The sequence below is a fragment of the Onychostruthus taczanowskii genome, unplaced genomic scaffold, assembly GCF_017590055.1.
Source record: "Onychostruthus taczanowskii isolate IOZ18803 unplaced genomic scaffold, ASM1759005v1 scaffold78, whole genome shotgun sequence".
NCBI classification, from domain to species: domain Eukaryota; kingdom Metazoa; phylum Chordata; class Aves; order Passeriformes; family Passeridae; genus Onychostruthus; species Onychostruthus taczanowskii.
The window spans coordinates 2,740,376-2,759,421 of NW_024505671.1; the positions used below are offsets into that span (position 1 = coordinate 2,740,376).

At 38.6% G+C, this 19,046-nt stretch overlaps 1 protein-coding gene across 1 annotated transcript; it reads right to left on the minus strand.

Moving 5' to 3' along the window:
• Positions 1–303: 303 nt before the first annotated feature.
• Positions 304–18,808, minus strand: PPIL4 (peptidylprolyl isomerase like 4). The gene is made up of 13 exons (XM_041423520.1): positions 18,720–18,808; positions 18,195–18,262; positions 18,045–18,109; positions 16,153–16,270; positions 14,350–14,492; positions 13,911–14,007; positions 12,366–12,482; positions 11,284–11,408; positions 9,095–9,161; positions 8,129–8,240; positions 6,553–6,649; positions 5,776–5,914; positions 304–700 (listed from the first exon to the last, which is right to left on the minus strand). Exons 1-13 carry the CDS (start codon positions 18,787–18,789, stop codon positions 479–481), a joined length of 1,440 nt encoding a protein of 479 aa, XP_041279454.1. The 5' UTR covers positions 18,790–18,808; the 3' UTR covers positions 304–478.
• Between the last annotated feature and the right edge of the window lie 238 nt (positions 18,809–19,046).

Sequence of the window (19,046 nt, forward strand, 5' to 3'; positions counted from 1 at the left end):
ACCACAAGCACCAAAGATGTTGGATTCCAGCTTTGTTTTTAACAAAGCAAAGACAGGGCAGATGCTGCTGGAAAGCACATTCCTGTATTAAATACCCTCAGTATCCCTGCTCAGCTTAGGTCCGGAGATTACAGCCATCCCGCCTGGCCTGCCTAGTCAGAATTTTCTGCCATGGGATAGTTTCAGCTGATTATGTTCCTTAAATATCTGTCTTCCCATAAAATCAGTAAGAAGTTCTCTCTTCACAGTCCATTGAAATACTCTATCCAGGCACAAGCACTCCAGGGCAAAGCAATTTGTAGCAATTCATCTTGAATTTTACAATTAGCAGATTATGTTCCAATGAAGGCTATCAAGCTGTAAAATCTTACTGCATATTGCAGTCAGACACTACAGTAAGTATTACAGAAAAAACACTATCACAAAAGAAAAAAGTTAAATTTATTATTTTAGTTCCCCTCTGTATATTCCTTGTCCTTCATCTGTACTTGGACCTCTCTTTGTCTTTTGACTTCTTAGGACTTCTGCTTCTGTCTGCTTTTTTATCCCAGTCTCTTACTCGGATGTCTTCTCTGTATTTGTCTTTTTGTCTGCTGTAAGTGTAATCTCTCTCCTGAGAACGGCTGCGACTCCGATGCCTGTCTTTCTTCTCACTCTTGGTCCTTTCCCTGCAGCGTTCTTCATGCTTCCGGTCAGAATCCTGGCAAAGGAATTGGACAGAAATGCAGTCACAAACAAGAGGGGAAAACACACAGAGGCACAAAGAGAACTAGAGAAAAGTCAAGCATGGCTGGTTCCTTAGCTACAGCTGGTACTACCTTAAAGATATTCATATCCATGACAATTTGAAGAAGGTAACACAAAAATTCCCCACTGAAACCATCTGAAGAAGGTAAGTTTTTTTACAAGTTTCTGTTGGTGTTTATGGAAAAAAGCATGGCTGTCAGGCATGCTTCTTGCACTGCCTAAGGAGCTTTAGCAAAAACTGGTTATAGCAGGGATTCTATTATCAAACTCTTCACAAGCATCAAACATGTCTGTAAGCTAGATTTGGATTTAGGATTTTTTTACCTAAGCAATGCAAATATTTCCAAAAATAAGTTTTGGTTCAAGCCCCACAGGCATTCCAGTGCTTTGCAGATGCATAACATATTTTAAGACCTACCTGTAGTAATTCTTAATGGCCTAAATTCTAGGCTTCAGCAAAATGAACAACCTGACAGTTTAATATCACTGTATGTGCTAACAGAGAGATACAATTTTATGGGATTTTAATAACAATACTGTTAAGCACAGATCAATATGAGTCAAGAAAAATATCTACATTAAATCACACAATATTTCTTTCCTCATTTAAGATATTATTTTTTTAAGGATGTACCAAGACAGCAGCCAACACAACTGTATGGTTAACCTATACTTCACGTACAAACAAGCAAACTTCATTTATTTAAAAGAATGGTGAAAAAACTTTACTTTAAACAGAGATTTTATGCAGAAAGACAGTGACTGGGGTGGATCCCAGAGCAAACACCACCTTTAGAATGACATTGATAATGCCAAAAGTATTAGGGTTACAATAAGCAACAAAAACCCTCTGGAAAAACAGACACACAAATAATCACAGGTTTGATCTATAATAAAAACATTCTGCTACTGCTGGGTACAGTAACCTCCCTGGTTGCCAAATGCCTATTCCACATCTTTACTGTCCAACTTTATTTAAAATCTGGATCCACCAAAAAGTCTCAGTCATGCTTCCAGCTACTTGTAAGAGCTTTGTCCATCCAATCTCAAAATGATGCACAGCCATACTACTACTCTTGTTCTCAAAAGCCTCACTCTTCATATGTTTGAAAAAGCCAATTGGTTTCAAGCCCCTCTGTGACAAGGCCTGAGCAAACACCAGATGACGGACATGCTAGTGGAGGGGTAACAGGAACAAGACAAAAAATATTGGCCAGAAAACCAAATGGTGGGCTTGGTGTAAGGCTGCCTTCTAACTGGTTTGTTGCTGGAGTTTCCTCCCAGCACATGGGAGAAAACAGGAGAAAAGCAGGACAGCACTCAGTTGAACAATCTAACAAATGAACACTGGAGACAAGGCTCCTGGTCAAGTGGGGGCAGAGAACAGGTTAGTGGACATTTCAAACTACAGACAAATGGCCCACATTGAATGCCACAGGAAAGGACAACTTGCTGAAAGGATTAGAAGTTATACAAGCATTGAGTCAAACAACAACAGTGACCTTCATAAAAGCATTTAAGGAACAGGTGTACAGGACAAATCTGAAAGTGACAACAAAGTCGCCACAGTAGCTGATATGATCACAACATAAAGGAAAAAATCTGAAGTTGGATTAATAGCATGAATTGCGTCTTTATTTCTTGCCAGCATAAGTTACATTTCCCCTTTAATAAAATTTCTCATTTTAAAGTCTTTGGCATGGAAAAGGGTCAATTTTTAAAACACACTAAATTACTAAAAAAAAAAAAAAAAGGTATTTTGAAACCAAATTTTTATGCCCAAAAGTCAAAACCACACTGTTATGAAAGAAAAAGACTCGTACTTAAAAACAGGCTCTCTCTTACTGCTGAAACGTATTTCCCAACCCAGGATCATAGCCTCTCATCAGTCAGTGAGTAAATGATGACCACCCCAGTTCTTAATCCAGCACTGTGTTGGAACACACATGAGGAAGGAAATAAGGAAAGATAGAAAGACGCTTCTCTGGAAGTTCATGGCTGATTTTGGCAAAAGTAGTAAATTTCTAAACAGCAGTCCCAGGTCAAAGAGCTAGAAATATCATGGCCACAGAAGTAAAATGCATACGCCACCTCTAACATACATTAAATACAGTAGTTAAAGGTTAAAAGGAGTAAACAAATAGAGAGAGCCTTTACTAGGGGTGGATTTTTTTGAAAAAACTTGATCCTGAATATGAAGGGTACAGTGTCCAATAAGCAGTAAAAGCAGGAAAACAAAACCAGAAAAATCAGAACCTCTGCCAAAACCAAAACTACAGAAATCTGAAATTGGGAAGTTCCTATGTCTTGCAAAAATCTACTGGATAGGCCATACTACCTCACAGATCCAGTTCTCTTAAAAAATAAAATCCAAGAGAAATCACACAGAGAAATCTGGAAGGCGAACAAAGCCCTAATATAGATCTCATGCAGAAGCATGTCCTGTATTCAAAAAACTCTACCAAATCCTATTCACAAACCCACATGGCAGTCCACCCTCCTGCCTCAGACCCACATCCTGTTACTTACTAAAAACAAGCCACAGCACCCTATCTCTTCTACCCACTGGAATGAAGTCAAACAGCACAAGACTCAAAAATATATTCTTGAAACATCAACAAAGAGGCCAAAGATTCAGGAAATGGGTGTCAGACTAAGAAAAGGATGAGTCAAAATATACTAAAGAAAAAAGTAACACCAGCAAGAGAACAGAAAAACAACTCAACATCATGGAAACTACTGAGAAAATAAAACCCCTTCAAGTCATAGCTAGAGTTGATAGTACAAACTGCAGCTCCAGTTGCCATAACTTCCCATTATAAGCCCCATATCTCTCTTAATTAAAATCTCTGCCACACTATGGACTTACGGTGTAAATTTCTGTAAGAAGCATGGTTACTGTGCTGCTGTTTTATTTTCAAGTTCTTACCTCAAATACATCCAGTGATTTACAAAATAGGGTAAAGGGAGAATGCTTTGTTTGCCTATACTAAAAATACTACCATTCACTAAAAAGCTTCCATGCTGTTATGCTTTGTGTTGGACTCAGTATTCCCGCTGAATATATTCCACCTCAGGAACATGCTTGCTTTCCCTTATTTTCACATATTATGCACAAAGTATGAATAGTAAAAAATAAAACAAAATTAAAATTTTGTATATGCTAAGCAGGATTTGTCACCTAAGCCAGCAGCAGATTTCACTGGAGAGGCCATGCCCAAAATAGAGTCTGTGTGAGACTGAGTATATACTGCTCAGTATATGCATACTGTACAGTACACACTGACGAGGATATTCAAATCCAAACAGAAAAATTCTTCCCAGAAATTAATTTTCACAGCTCCAAGAGGGAACTATGATGCCTGCCATCAGAGAATACAAGTAAACCTCCATCTGTGATTTCGGGCATAAGAAAGCTAAACTACTTACAGCAAAATGGGTAAAGGTGACTAAGAGAGAAGAAAGCTGTGGGAAAGAAGATACCAGAACACAGCAGCAGCAGATTACAAGAACAAACCACATCAGGAGCAGGTGACTAAATCACAAAAAGATACACATAAACACAGAGATCACATAGACAAGCATTAGAATATGTTCTATTCCAGAACCAGAAAACAGCCCCAAGAATCCCTCTGTTCTCATTCATGTTTCTGGGCTATGAAGTCTCACAATCCATTTACAATGATTAGAACAGATGTTAAAAAACTACTGCTGCCAGCACTTGTGCCAAATACAGGGGTGAAGACTTCCAAATGATTTTAAAATGTTCTCTACTGATAACGCATGAACAGCCAGTTCCATGGGTGTAACTCCTGAACCATCAGGAACAAAGATTGCCAGCAAAAATACCTGTTTCAAGAAGTCTAAAGCAACAGTTTCCATCAGCCAAACAGACAGGAGAAAGTCTACACCAACATTAGTCCACACTTCTTGTATGCACGCACTGCAGTCAGGACTTTACCTACCTGTAAAAGCCCCTGCCCTCCACTCAAAGGACCCTGACTGAATTAGTGCAGTGACAAAAAGACTGGGTCCATGAATGACCAATAGGGCTCACTCGAAGACTTTAATTGCTAATGTTCATGAGAAAAAACATTTTCAAGCATCTCAGCAAGAAGTGATGTATAAGAACAGTATCATGTATGCTTTGTGTACCCAAAACTTTCAGCAGTACTCAAAACCCGGGATGGAACAATAGCTTTATTTGCTCTGGCTGAAACTTTTTCACTTTCTGCAAAGTTGCTAGAAGACAGCTTTGTTCTCACTCATAAAACTTGCACTGTTAAAATACTGGAGTTTGGCTTTTTATTTTCCAGCTTAGCTCAATTCTTCCTACTGCTCACTTCAGTGGGGTTAACCCTCTTTCTCACTGCAGACTTTGTTTCCACAAAACACCATATCTTCAGTATCCCATGTTCACAGAAATGTGGGAATGCTGTCCTGACAGGCTGCAGTGGAACTAATGAATGACAGAATTACTGTCTCCCGGTGCTGTCTTCCACAACCCCTGCATCACAGCACCATAGGCTTGCACATTCCAGATGCAAGCAAACCCACACACAGATTTTACACAAACACTTCCAAAACAATTAAGGACAAATACAAAAAGATAACGTAGAGAGATTGTCCTCCCAAGTCCATATAGTCAAAACTCAACCTATTATGGTCTGGCAAGAAAATGAGACGTAGTCTACAGTACTGAAATATGACTAACTACTACTTTATGACTAGGAATATGTGAACAACAGGTTCAAAGTGCTGAAGATCCCCTACTTTACGAGAGACTACATTGCCTCTTCAGGATGTTTTGGCAAAAAAACACTAAGACCTGCCAAGCTACAAAAGTCCATGAGTAAACCCTCTTTCATAATCAAATATTAACATCAGCCTTCTGTACGTTTACAGCTGCTGTATGTTACACAGGACTTTGCACACCATGTCCTTATTCAATATCACACTTTCTTCCTGGCTTCTTTTATGAGGAAAACAAGGAACAGGTATAAAGTTAATGCATGAAGAGTCAAGTACCTTAGATTTTTTGGTCCTCTTGTCATCATCTTCATCTTCAGAGTGGTGGTGCTTTTTCTTCTTCTGTTTTTTAGCCAAGTGTGACTGACTTGTGTAAGACTCTTCTACATCCTCATCCAGCACAAGGTCATACTTGGCACTGATGATGCTGGTTAAGGACAGACCTGTTTCCCAATATCAGTAAGGAGCAGAACAAACAGCCTGGGAAGCAAACCAATCCCTGTTTATCTGACAAGAGTTTGCCAAGACTAAATACATATTTCAGTCAGAACACAGTTGTACACACTTTAAAAAAAAAAAAAATCAGCTGTGCTAAAATGACTGAAGTCCGTCCTGTTAAACAATACAGCCAGGCTGCATTCTCCTTTCTTTTCTACCTGTGGATATCTGAACAAGCTATGGAGTTTTCTCTCATGCTTACCATAAGCAAAGTATAATCTTAGAGAATTATTTAATTACAGGAATGGTCTCATTTTGGATGCAGAAGGTCCTCTCTGAAACTACTTAAGAACTCTGTTATGCCATATGTCATTCCAGGGCTGTGGACTAGGAACATTATTCACCTGCACGCAAAATGGAAGTGAAACAGCACATTTTGATTTGACTAAATTCAAAGTGAAAACCACAAAATATTAAATTTCATCTCAAACACCAAATGGTTACACGAGCTAGAAGGCAAACATCCATTTGGCAGGCTTTAAAAATAAGAAGTTTTTTTGAGACTGTTTTCATAAATTCTACTTAATTCAAAAAGTACCTTTGAAAAGAAAAGGATACTCTTGCTTTGGTTTTACCTTGTCTTTCAGAGCAAATTTCGAAGGTTTGTCACGTTCCTTCTCATAGTCCTTGAAATCTTCCTTGGTATACCGCCCACCTGTCCACAAAAAGGTATGTTCATTTCACTTTAACCACAAACACAACAAAGACCCACAACTATCACTAAGTTATGATGATGATTTAGGGGCTCTTTATAATCACAGAGAGCTCCAGAGCAGGATACAGTTCCAGAAACACTGACATGTGCATAACAGACTAGAAGAGAGCAGGACAAGTTGTGATGTTCTGCCCTTCTCTTGCTTGTAGATTCCATTAAACAACACCCAGCTTTCTGCTCATTCACGTCCAGTGGAGACAACACATAAAGAGGATCACAAAGCAGGATTCAGCAACTGGCATAGTCTCATTTCTATTACAGTTCCTATATCACACTACTTAAAATTCTGTTACCATGAAAGCCCACAGACTGTTATAATTAAATGGTTTTTTGCTCTGGTCTGCACGGAGGGAAACCTCTGAGCTCAAGAATTCAAATGGAAGACTACGACAAAAAAAGTTCACGTCTAGATTTAAAGAGGGACACGATGGATTTCAGTTTCCGCTCACTGAAGCACCGATGCTTGGATCAACGAACAACGGCAGCGTGCTGCCCTCTCACGGCCACGCTTAGAACTGCAACACTCACTGGCTGGGCCAGAAACCACCACCGAGCATGGAAGGACATTTTTTGGGTACTATATAGGCACAAGAGGACAATATAGTTAGCTTTCCAATATTTTGGACAATTTAGACCTCGGGTCAAGTTTCCCACGTAGGCAGTCAATGCAGGATGCACTACAGCACCTGGTATACACAGAATACAGAGTATCTCAGCTCTGTGCAGGCCAAGTTCCAGCATCTCAGTGTTCATGGCCACAACCTACCTGGAGAAACTGCATGCCAACAACTGACTGCATTTTTAGAAGACCACAAGAATGTCACCAATGCAATGCACAGACATCTCTCCAAATCCAGTGTTCTGTTCATGCCCCCAGTATTCAAATAACCACTGCATCCACCTCTTCCAGACCCTTCTCCTCCCATCTTCAAACATCTGAAATTTTGTTTTTGTAACATACAATCTGCCATGCTGTATGCTTGACCTACAGGAGGTGAAGAGCAGAAATCCCTGGCCTGAATACTGACTTTTCCTTGTATATACCTGACTGTCACACAGTGAGTAAAGAAACTAGAAAACAACAATGTATCAGCATATTATTTTGCTCTAAGTAATGTATATTAAAAAAAAACAAGTCCAAAATTTGAGATGAAAAAAAAGTTTAGCGGCAAAATTGCATTGGCTAAAAAGGTAATCAGTGGCAATGTTCATGTAACAGTAGGAAGCTCTTCTATTTTTTCTTATGAAACAAATGAAGGGAAGAACTAACAACTGTGTTGGCTCTATTTCTTACAGAACCAGGAACATTTATATGCCTGAAGACGAGATGATTTGAACTCTTAATTCTTTATATAATGCTTAGTTTAGAAGTCATGGCTTATTAAGTTATGAGGATCAAAGAATTGCAAATATACCTACCTTTTCCCTTCCATTTAATCTTTGCAACAGACTGGCTGAAATCCACATGTATCCGTCTGTCATCAATCAGCACATTTTCCATTTTGAAGTAGGCTTTCTCACAGTCTTCCTCCTGATATTAACCAGGAAAATCTTGAGTAATGATTATTTCATAGGAATATTCACAGAAAAGCTCAAATACAAATTCAACTGCTTAGTGGCATACATTTCTTTCTGAAATTGCCTAAAGCACCACAGTTCTTGAACTGTACCATTGCAAAAGAAATAGATATGCTTTGTCTGAATATCAGCATTTCAATTCCCAATTCTTCAGTTCATTTCAGTATTTTAAAAAATTGCCAATCCAGCTACATGTTTGGCACATGTAATACATTCAGAAAAAAAAAAAAAGGAAAATAGAACAACTGATAAAAGTTCCATTTTAACTACATAAGTAGGCTAAAGAAAAGTGAGAACATTTTCCAGTGTTGTCCTCACAGATGAGAGATACCAGCACACGTAAAGCTACACACCACCAAGAGAACTATCATCATCCATCTCACAGTAAAAGCAGTGTGTTGATACAGCAGGCATCATTTACAAGCCCAGAAGAGAAAACAACTGTACACATGGATCCAACTTATTCCACACACCCTCCTTTCTTTATGCTGCTTGCTCCTAGCATTCCTTTCTTCAACTCTTTGAAGACTTAATGCACTCTTGGGAAAAAAAAAGGCCTGATCTCCTCCCACTGGTTTCAAGACAGTCTAAATACATTTTTGTACTGGCTGCTCAACAGAGACAGACTTACATGCTTGCCTCATTCAGGACCTACAACTTCTATAACTAAGTTAGAGTTTCTCTCAGTAACAGAAAATATTAGCTATTCCACACTTGAAGATATCAGTGTTTTTCCTAAAGGGAAGTACACCAAAAAGGGGCTTTTACAAGCAGGATCTACATACAGTTCATACCTAAATGCCATACCTTTTCAAATTCAATGAAAGCATAACAAAGAGATTCACCAGTCTTCCAGTCTCGGATCACTTCACAACTGAAAAAATGACATGAACTTAAAATGTCAACACAGTTGGAGCAAAACATGTAGAGCAGGAAAGCACTGCTTAAAAGGGAGAGTAAGAGCTACAAAAATAACTCAAAAAACCCCAACCCACAAAACCTAAACACCTTGAAGGTATTAAAACACCTGATTCTGAGACTCCCTATTGCAAGAAAAAAAGCATGAGCAATTACACTGAACTCACACGTGGCTACCCTGAAGCACAAAACTAGAGATGAATTTCAAATCAATCAAACAAAATACATTTTCCAACATTACTGTTTGCTTTTAATTTTTTTGCTTTTCACCAATGCAAGACCAGAAATTTCACATTATGTTTTCTCTGTCATGTTAAGCAAAAGTTCAAACAAACATCCTGTGACAAAATTTCAAACTTTCTCTTCTTAGCAAGCACCTCTTCAGCAGCCCCACTTTTTATCATGCAGGTCACTGGGCAAAAATAAGAAGCCTGAAAGCATTAAGTAGTGCAAAATGGGAACAACATAGTATTGTATCAGTATTACACAACTCTTATACTGGACATCAGAATTTTCACTACAGGATGCTGAAGGAGGGCACACAGGCAACAAGGGCAGGATATATGGCATTAAGGTGAGAATAATGTGAGACATGTAGAGAGGAAGTGACAAATCAGGATTCGCAATCAAAAGACGATCAACACTGAAAGAAAAAAAATCTGGGGGGGGGGAAAGAAAAAAAGTAGACCATAAGGCTATTCAGACAAGCTATAGGAATTCTTTGCAGCAGAAGGCAGAATGATTTTGTGCAAGAACCTTCCTTCACGGATTATTCAGAGAACCCATCTGAAAGTGGAAGGACTGCAGAAGAGTGACAGCTCTGACAGAGGTACAAAAAATTAGGAATCCTTACAACATAGAGAAATCATACTGGAGTAGTAGGAGTGGCACACAATGTCAATTTTTCCCCCCCCCGCCTCCAGACACTGTAGTTTAGCATCTAGAAGCCTGCAGACCTCTGTGCCAGTACTGCACAAACTGCTAGAAACTAAGCAGAACAAAGTTAGCACACATCTGAATACTCCTACTCTGGACCACCTGAATAAACTTAAGTGATATGCTCTAATAAAGTCAATATGCATGTGTGGTGATGATGATCCAATTCATGAAGTCTTTTGAAATCCCTCTGCAAATTCTAATAAACTCCTGCATCAAAGGCTTTTGGGGACAGTAAGCAGAAAGGGCATAAGGAACATCTTTGCATTGATAAACATGCAACAAGATAAGCATGGGTTGGGTTGAACCTTAACAGTATATTGTAAAAAAACCCCAAAAACCCCAATTAAAAAGCCAGCTTTAGCATTCACTAGAAAAGGAGTTGGGAGTAAAACAGAGAATAAAACTGTTCCACTACAAATCTGTAACTTCTTCAAAACTGTGTGCAGTTTGGGTTCTCTCATCTTGAGATGAAAACAAAAGAATGGGGAAAGGACAAGAAAAGCGAAACAAGGTAATGAAGTCTCTGCTATGAAGAAGCATGAATATGTAGGCTCGTGCTCTTAGCAAGGAAAAGAAATAACTTTGGGGTGTAGGACAGAGGAGTGTAGGAAAGCAGATTTCATTGCCCATCCTGTCTTTTGATAGCAGTACTACAAGGAATCAGCTGAAACTACTAGAAGCCAAGGTCAAAACTAAGAAGGGCAGCAGGAATGAGGAACACCTTACAAGGAGTATATCAGATGCCACAGATGTTTGGTGCTTTATCACAAACCACACATACTCCCACAGGAAAGAAAAACCCAGAGACTCTATCCAGCTCACTGAGCATTAGACATAAAAACTGCTGAAAGGAGTGAGAGGATGGGGGCAAAGAGGAGTGTCATATTCCTTCTTGGTTCCTACACTTTAGGCTTTCCTTAAAACCACTTAAAACCACTTAAAACCACTAGATAAGTATCCTGGGAACAGGATACTTATCTAGCTAGATCTGCCTTTGATTCCCATTGTTATGGTCTCTATCCAAACAGAGCATAAATCTCCTGAGACACCGGACTACTCCTTTACAGCCAAACCTAAATATACTGGGAGAAATCAAGTTCAGTTTCAACAAAGAAGTTTTTCTCTTTTATCATAATTACCTTTTAATGGGACCAAATCGTGAAAATATTATCTCCAGGTCTTCACCTGTGGTCACAGGATTCAGTTTACAAACAAACAGCACATTTTCTGGTGGCTTGATGTCTGCATCTGGCAAGTCTCCCACCTGGGATACAGAAAGAAGACATTCATCACTTGGCCTAAAGCTCTCTGTAGGTAGCACAGCACACTGGGAACACATTTTTTGTGTGATCTCACATTCCTATCACAAAATCAAAACTTTATTAAATATTTTTGCTACTCAGTCTCACAAAAAAAACCTGTTTTCTATAGCACCTAAAATTTATTATTTATTTGCAATCCCACCACTGAACTTCATGGAAGTTGACAAATACGTTCTGTGCTTTTTCTGTTCTTAGCATAAAAAACATACAGTTCTAAAATGTGGAAGTGCACCCTTTTTGTCCCTACAAATCTACTGCAACATTGTGGCCAGATCTGGCTTGATCTTGGACTAAGTCTCTGCTGGCAAACTATTCACCATAAATTTGAATTTGGTAGTTGTAAGGAAGTGAGATGAATTCACTCATCTTTCAGTGGTGTGTATTTTTTATTTACTTCTCCTTTTTTTTCTCAAAAAACAAAAACAAAGAAACAAAAAAACAAAACAAAAAAAAAAAAAAAAGAAAAAAGAAAATAAAAAAGGGACTTCAAAACCTGTTTACAATTTTTGTTACTATGGAGTTTACCACTGTATGCACTGGGAGGAGTTAGTCACAAATTAGCTCAGCACACATGCTAAAACTTTTCTAGACTGCAGGTATTACAGCAGCATACTATGTCTGTTACATTTTTTAATTGGATGAATTTCCAGCAAGTTTTTAGGAAGCCTCCACTGGCCCACTCTGACAATGAAGTATCACTGGTTCTATCAGAAAACCACAGCATGAGTGCTCATGCTCAATCCTTTCACTGTACAACAGATATTTAATAGCAGATTCTGAAACATGACTTCATCACCAGATAGGTAATTTCAAGACAAATAGTACATATCCTCCTAGACTTAATAACATGCACACACAGAGGAATAATATCTAAAAGATAAATACAGAAAGATGTTCACCATTTCCAAAAGAATGGCACGAGTTTTTGCTTCTTTTTCTGCCTGAACTTCTTCTATTTCATCTGCAGTCCGTCCTTTCATGTCATCAATTTCTTCATCTGCTCCTATTCTGCCACTCTGAAAAATGAAGGAAAAGGCTATTTATTACCAAGCCATGGCCAAAAACTCTCATTTTCCAACTATTACTTGGACAACCTCTTCCCTCATCCCTCAAGACATGAAAAATGCTTAAGCACTGTACGTCTGCAGAACTGGGCTTTCATTGTATTCTTCCCACTTAGATTAGAAGAAAAAAAGGAAGATGTTGTCCTCATATTTCAGGCACTGTGAACTATTTCTGAACATCTGTGACTAGTCTGAACCATATTCAGTGAGGTACTCTAAATTCTTTTATATATACCCATCCACTCAACATCTCACAAGTGTCAACTCATCCAGATAACTCCTGCCACAAATGAAGGTAAGGAACACTGCAAATATCTGTTGTGTCTAGCAAGACATTAAATAGAGCATAGCACGACATAACAATTTTGGTTTTATACATCTATACCTAGGCAGGACTTGAGGTTTGTTTTTTTCTCCTCACTAGCATCTCTAGAATGCTGCCTTTCTTACAGACCTATCTATGTTAAAAGGGGAGGATATGCCTATCCTCAGACAGGCTATGAGGAAAAAAACTCAGCACAAGTCTTCACATCTCTAGCTGCTGGCATAGAGCTACTAAATACCTTATTCTTAACATATCTGAAGGTACATCAGAGATTAACCACTGTGCACACACACCATGAAACCCTAATTTCAATATTGTAATTGTATCTATTAAGCTTAAAAATAAACAATATTCTCTCTAGTTAATTAATTCATTACTTGAAACAACTGTTTCCCTACAAAGGAATAATCTCACATACAATTTCTATAAATGCATACTATGAGTAAATTATTAATAACTGCAACTATTTTTATAAAATTCCTTCTGTTTGAACAAATAGCCCACAGTAGTATGTGTGCCTGCACATATAACTCTAAGAATGACCAAGGTTATTTCCACTGAAACACAACCTATTCACATTTAAAAGGAAAACAGCAGTAACCATTTTAATATTAATAAATGTTAGTTATATTTTGTCTTCTACCAGAGTATACAGAAAACCATTAACACTAGCGTTAAATATTCTGAATGTTCTGCCTATCTACACTGTAAATAGAAACCTAAAATACAGCTTTCAAACACATCTCCACGGGAGCCACAGGGGAGAGCACCCAAGTCATGCTTTTATCCTTCTCTTGAAAGGTTAAGCAGCTGTATTTGATTAAACATAGCAGTAGCTCCAAATAAACGACATGCATTTGACTTATCAGAACTCAAGCTGGCACTGTAGAAGAACACCTTCTGCATGAAAAAATGTGTAGCTCTTTTAGGACACAAATTTGAGACACAAAATCTTGAAGACTGATTTCTTATTTTGGCCAAATCTCCATTGGACACTAATTGAGATAAACTTATTTAATTATTTCTTCCAACTTTTCCCTGATGCAAACACTCACATCAAGCTGTTCCTTTGTAGGTTCTGGTGAGCGATCAGGAACACACAAACCAGGTGGATCATCAAAGGGATCATCTAAAATTACTGTATGATTTATCCTTAGGGGAAACAAAATCAAGATCAGCATTGGTTACATGCAAGTAAAACTTGGTTTACCCAACTAACAGCACACCAGCCCTACTAAATCTCAGTTGTATCCCAAACAGCCAAATATCCTGTGTGCTTGTAAATTCTAGCACTGATGCTTTTGGAAGGGCGACATGGCTGAATATTTTTGTACATACTTGTTTATTTAGTACTTGTTAATACTGGGGGAGAAAAGGATTTAAGATAGCATGTATAGGTCACCTGACATCATGATATTCATCTAGTTTCCAAAAGAAGTAAATTCACTTGATAATAATGTATTCCTTCAAACGTAAAGTTAAAAGCAGTCACACCTGATGTCTTGATATGGGATAAAATCCTTATCTACAAAGGTTTCATTAATTGTCTTCAACACATCCATGCCTTCTGTCACTTCTCCAAATACTGTATGTACACCATCAAGGTAATCCAGGTTTTCCCCTGTGGTAATGAGGAACTACAAAAGAAGATACAAAACTAGGAACAGTAAATAGAAAAATTCAGGTTACTTTTTTTTTTTTTTTTTTTTTTACCTGAACACACTCTCACAAAATTCAGGGAGGGAAAAAAAAGCCTCTTCCCATTTTTTGTAGAAGACTGCTCTGAGAATGTGGTGAGCCAACGTACAGCTCACAGCCACTGCCTGAGGAAATCTCCCTCTGCAGGAGCCTGTGGATGCAGCTCACAGGACCCTTCTGTGAACTGGTAATCGGGCACAAGGGCATTGGAGCACCAGAGAGATCTCTGCTGGGGAGGTCTGGTGAGCAAGAGCAGCAAAGGTTGTGAATGGCATCACAGCTGATGAAAGGGAAAGGACAGAAAGAGCAGCATTTGGCAGGTATTTTTTCATAAATTTGGCAAAAACTCCCTAGGTACTATCTTTACCTAACCCCCATACTACTACTTTTACCTACTATCTTTACCTATTCTATCCAGACTTTTTTCCTCTCTTCCCACAAACCCTTGTCTCCTGAAAAACAGGATGCAGTAGCATTGAGAGAAGAACTAGCACACACTGACTTAGATCAGCTTGAACTGGCACTGGAAAGTATCTTATCACAAATCAGATCTTTCACCTTAAAGTAAAACTGAAACTATGCAAACTGATACCAGCTGAGAATTTAATAAATTATAGAGGGCACTTGGTAATGGAGGAGGGAGGAAGAGGCAGATATGCACAAATAACAGGACACAACTGCTGTACCCACACTTCACAGTCTGACTAGTACATCTCACTCCTCATTCTCTCTACAACACAGTTAAGATTGGTTAGTGTTTGGTAAAGGTTACACTAAGCTACACTATATTTGTAAGGCAACTCCATGTACTTCCTTTCTGGAATTTTTCTTTCCCAAGGAGCTGCAATAACATTCCTGGGAACAGCACTCATTCCCACACATCTGCATATACACTAGCAGGCTGCATCTTAAATATAAATACAAATGTCATCTCTTTTTCCTAAATACCCCAAGCATGCCATTTTATATACACAATGCACGGAAGCAGCATAATTACCTGTATATATTACAAGCTCTAGCTCAAATAAAACCCTACCTTTTAAAAAATTGTTCTTTGATTACTAAAAATCCTTATTTTTAAAATTTAAAATACATCGATATTAGAAGTGAGGCATTTTAATTCATATAAGTGACCTAATGCACCTAAAATAATAATAATAATAATAATAATAATAATAATAATAATAATAATAATAATAATAATTCAGAAATAATAGTTCAGAATAATAATAGTTCAGAAATAATAGTGTTCTATGAGCTTTAAAAACCAAAAAGCCTTACAAAATAAGTAACAAGAATTACCTACAGCAAAATCTTTAGGTGCATGAACAGCAAAGAGAACAAGACCACTTTCAAAAATATACCAACACTGGGGTAAAACTGCAAACTTACATTATTAATGCACTTTCAAGTAACCATACAGGAGAAACTGTAGTATGATTACAATTTCCAAACTAACACAAAGTCATGACCAGAAAATGTCAACATTATTTCAAAACTCCATTTCCTTAATTTTCACTTCCATTTAATGACAGATTTTTTTCTCTGACCATTTTTTACATTAGCAAAATCACATCAAAGAATTAACATAGTGCTGACCTGTGATCCATGCTGATCACTGCCATTGTTCACCATTGACACGGTTCCCTTCTTCTTGTGCTTGATTCTCGGCACCTTTTCAGCCTCAAAAAACCTGGCTTGATCACCATACAGCTGACTAAAATAAGATATATAACAAATATGTTACAAGAAAAAGAAGTTTTTAAAAGTGAGCTAATCAGACATTTCAAAACTGTAAACAACATCTCAAAAAATTTTTACATTTCACATTTATATTAGGCCTTCAAATAAACCTATATTTTATGAACATATTTATGGACCTGTACACTTCCACAGTTTATATTGCAAGGAACAACAAATTTTTCTCTGGACATTTCACAGAGGCTTTTTGGGGGATGGGAAGGGTATAATTATATATTCTTAAGTACAATATGTAACATTTTTCTGGTGCATGAAGGAACTATACATTTTAAGTAGGTTCTGCAAAAATAAATGATTCCACACTGTAAAAATGCAGTTATTTACATCAAAAATTTATCTCCCAAGAAGAAAAGAAAAGCAGTATATCTATATGCAAAATCAGTTCATCCTACAGACAGACTACATATAGTAATTTGGGATATACAGGATATAGCAAATTGTTGCATTCTTTTAAATTTTTTATGTCTAACCCTGCTATCACTTATTTTGTCTCACTCCATAACTGACAGATGCATGATCAATAACCATATTTGCCCAAACGTAAGGATAGTGCTGTGTTTAAACTCATTCTACTAAGCAGGTGCTAGCCTCTATGAAGAGAGGATTCAAATCAAACTTTGCCTGCAAGAACAGAAACTCCAGTTTCATGGACTGCAGCAGAAACAAACAGGTACAAAAGACAAATTGACCTTCTCCATGCTATTGCCAGACAGGATCTGACACTCTCATCACACTGTACTTCCCAATCTGCCATACCAGTCAGTCTTAGAAGATTTGTAACATATCAAAATAAACTTAATTTACTCGTGTGCAGAGACAGGCAAGTCTGGCAAGTTTACCTACCTAGACTTGCATCTGCTTAGCACAGGTACACTGCTTTCAGGACCACTGGAGTGGTGATTCATGGATCCACGAGCTCCAGGTTTTGTACTTAAGAGGCTCTGACAAACTGACTTACAAAAGCAAACACTGCTCTCGAAACACTGCCTCTGTTCCAGCTGAACTCTTTCATTGCTGTATATTGTGCTCCCCAGCATCTCCCTGGTAAATAGTTCTGCTCTGTAATTTTAATTCTACTTTTAATAACTATTTCAAACTAATCATACAGAACACATGCACTTTAACTCCATCCTAGCTGTTTGAATGATTCTCTCAACTCTTGTCTCTGTAACCACCAAAAACTTCTTGAACAAATAAGAAAAGCGATTTCCTTATAAACATCCAACATGACTAAAACAAACTCAAGTAAGGCGATCACTTTCTTATACAAAGAGGAAATCAAGCATAGCTTCTATGCTTCACTCAAGCTCAATTTAGTACATTTTGTTATAATAATAAATGTATTCACAATGCTAATTGATTCTGTCTTCTACAGACCACTTAGTCATGATACTTTTCTTACCAAACATAGTTATTTGCCAGCTCTTAAACAGACAGAAATGTATGTACAAGCTGTTACCTGTAACTTCTAAGGTCAGAGACAGAACAATGTCCAGGAAAAAAAACAGTGAATGGCCAAATGCAGCATAGAAATTTAAAAAGGTATCTAAGTATGAAAACCAAAGAAGCTTATGCATCAACATTTTTACTTCCCACCAGTAATTCTGCCCCAAGAAAGCTGAAGACAATCTAACTGGAACTCCTACTCCCTTACACAAATTCTCTGTTGAGATATATATATAGATATATATATAGATACGTATGTATCATTTTTATACATAAACACTTACCAAAATATGGATTCCCCTCCACGACCAGTTCCCATGGGGTCACCAGTTTGTATAACAAAATCCCTCTGTCACAAAGGAGAATACATAAGATATTGCTTTTATGTTTGTGAATTTAAACCAACCAAAAACCAAAGAATTGAGAATACTCACCTGTACATTATAAATAAGGCAATAGTTGTAGTACTTGACTTTGCAGAGCTTCAGGAAATTCAGACAAGCTGCAAGAAATCACAGCAACGTTTACAAAGGAAACTCCGGATACAATTAGAATAGCTGTAACAGAGCCCTAGTTTAACGTGCAGAAAGGTAGTTTTGGAGCAGACTGTATCGAAACTTGTCAGGATACAACCTCTAAACGCTGAGAGAAATGCTCGAAAGAGACCTAGCATTTCCTCCCTTCCTACAAACCATCTCCAGCGATTCAAAGAACCCTAAACACGGCTAGTTATTCAGAAACACACTTCCCCCGCCGTTTCTTTTCAAACACTTGAGAAAGAAGCTGACGGTAGCCCTTCGATTTAGCAGACACTGCATTTGCGGCCGCAAGCGCTGACTGCATCTGTCCCGAGCGAGACCGCCACCCGCCCGCCGAGGGGAAGGCCGGTGCCGGGGGGGTCAGGGCCGAGCCCGGCGCGGGCGGGGGCCAGGGAAAGCCGGTGCGGGCCCGGCTCGTACCGCGGGGCCGCTCCTCCGTGTACAGGTCGATGACCAGGTCGCCCACCGTGGTCTCCAGCAGCACCGCCATGTCCGCGCACTGCGCTGCCCGCCCGCGGCTGGCGCGCCCTCTGGCGGCGCGGAGGACCCCGTGAGCCGTCAGGGGCGGGACGGGCTACGCCCGCAGTCCTGAGGGAGCGCTCGGTGTAAAACGATAAACGTGTAAAAGTTAAGGCGGGATGTTCTTTGATATGTAAGATCCTGGTATACTTTCAGACAGAACAATTCGGCTGCAAAAGACCTTCCTCTGAGATCGAGCCCAATCTGAGACATAACTGGCACACCCAG

What these genes read in the sequence shown, in the direction of transcription:
- PPIL4 (XM_041423520.1), bottom strand. Translation starts at nt 18,789, where the DNA reads ATGGCGGTGCTGCTGGAGACCACGGTGGGCGACCTGGTCATCGACCTG. An exon ending in GTGATCAGCATGGATCACAG is followed by an intron (nt 14,493 to 16,152) that starts GTCAGCACTATG and finishes CTTCTTTTGTAG; the next exon opens with TTCCTCATTACCACAGGGGA. An exon ending in AAGGTAAAACCAAAGCAAGA is followed by an intron (nt 5,915 to 6,552) that starts GTATCCTTTTCT and finishes CAGCATCATCAG; the next exon opens with TGCCAAGTATGACCTTGTGC.